The 1,722-nt window shown below is 34.4% G+C and overlaps 1 protein-coding gene across 1 annotated transcript in view; it reads left to right on the top strand.

Moving 5' to 3' along the window:
- Positions 1–1,722, top strand: part of OSBPL6 (oxysterol binding protein like 6) — a 182,973-nt gene that overhangs the window by 165,987 nt on the left and 15,264 nt on the right. The window contains exon 14 of the mRNA XM_006921239.3: positions 704–841. Coding sequence (XP_006921301.1) covers positions 704–841 — 138 coding nt within the window. The remainder of the gene's footprint in view (positions 1–703; positions 842–1,722) is intronic.

The raw sequence follows: 1,722 nt of genomic DNA on the forward strand, positions 1-1,722 counted from the left end.
GAGTCTGGAAGTATTTCTAAAACTTTGTCATTCACAAATTAGTTAACAATCTCGGTTTGAATCTTTTTTCAACCTGAAATGTGTACTAGAATATATGTATATAAGTTCTGTTACATATTTTTCTTACTGAAATTTAAATAGCTTCCCTGAGAACAGTAGTTATCACTTACTGAATAAAAATACAGTTTGAAATAAGGTTTAATACTCTAGTCACATGTTTCTTTGGCTAAAATTCATGAAAATGACATATATTCCTTCTCAAAAATTAGTCTTGTAGGTTGTTTTCTTATAATATCTGTAGTGGTTTCTACAAGTAATTCTTTAGGTTTATTATACTGGTCAGAATATGGCTAGTAATGACAGACCTAAGTATATGAGAATGAACTTGTCTCCACAATCCATGGTATTGATAGAGACTCAACTTGTTAAATTCCAGTTAATATTAATTAAGGATAAATTTAAAATCAAGCCATAGTTCCAGCACCTTTCAGCTACGCCTTTTAGATTCTTTAGACATATTGGAAGGAAATGTATGCAGTGGTCACTTACTGAGTTGCACGTGAAAATTACTTGTGGTCACAAATCTTTTAACATATGCTGTGAATTTCTCTAGAAATCTGGCTAGTACATCATGGTCTAATTTGAACAAATAGCTATTCTTTGTACCAATAATGATTACACCATATGCTTCTCTCTCCTGTAGGCTGGTGAGCAAATTCATGTCAGTCTCCCCCTGTCGCAGCAAGTAGCCAATGAGAGCCGCCTCTCCATGTCGGAGTCTGTCTCTGAGTTCTTCGATGCCCAAGAAGTGCTCCTCTCTGCAAGCTCGTCAGAGAATGAGGTAAAGTTCCTTGATGCATCAACCACAACTGCTTCTGACTGTGAGTTTGGATTAAAGAAAGTAAGGTTATGGAGACTAGCTAATAAATGTAGAAAGAGTAAGAGGATTTGAAAATCATTCGTGCTTGCGCATGTGTGTGCACACAAATATCTATGTGTGTGTACATTATATATCTGCTTATATATACATCATATACACATATCCACACTTCTTTGCTAGAGATGTGCATTTGAGCTTAGAAAGATAATGTCTAGCATATCTAGTTGGGTAATTATGGTTTTGGGGGTCACCACTGCCTATCACAAAAGCTTTATTGGATTACTTTTCATGCTAATGAGTCTTGGCAAGGTCTTGGTAACAGGGACTCTCTTCTTTGGTCAAGTTGCAGAAATTTATTTTTTTTACTGAAATTTTGTCAAGTATGCTTTTTTTTCCCCCGAGGAGAAGCAGCCAAAACACTTTCCCACACAGTTGAATAGGAATTTTGCCATCTGATATTGCAAATCTGTACTGCATTTTTACAAAAGGGAAACAATCATTGCTAAATGTTATTTTCATTTGCATAGAAAATAGATTGGAAGGAAACATCCTGACAATTAGTAGTTGTTATTTGTGGATATTTGGAATTATGAGTGATTTTAAAAACAACAACATAAGTAGAAAAGAGAAATAACAAACACATATATCACTTTTATAATGGAAGAAAGGTAAAATTAAATACTTGTATCAGGTACTAAATTTGTTACCACACCAAGCCATGCACCTGCCTCTGAGATCCCTAGTCATTCATTAACAGATTCACAGAAAATCTTGTTCACAAGCTGGAGTACTAGTTTAATTATCCATAATGATAATTGATGCTATCAGATAGACAAAATAAG

Source organism: Pteropus alecto, unplaced genomic scaffold (genome assembly GCF_000325575.1).
Source record: "Pteropus alecto unplaced genomic scaffold, ASM32557v1 scaffold3, whole genome shotgun sequence".
In the NCBI taxonomy this organism is placed as follows: Eukaryota; Metazoa; Chordata; class Mammalia; order Chiroptera; family Pteropodidae; genus Pteropus; species Pteropus alecto.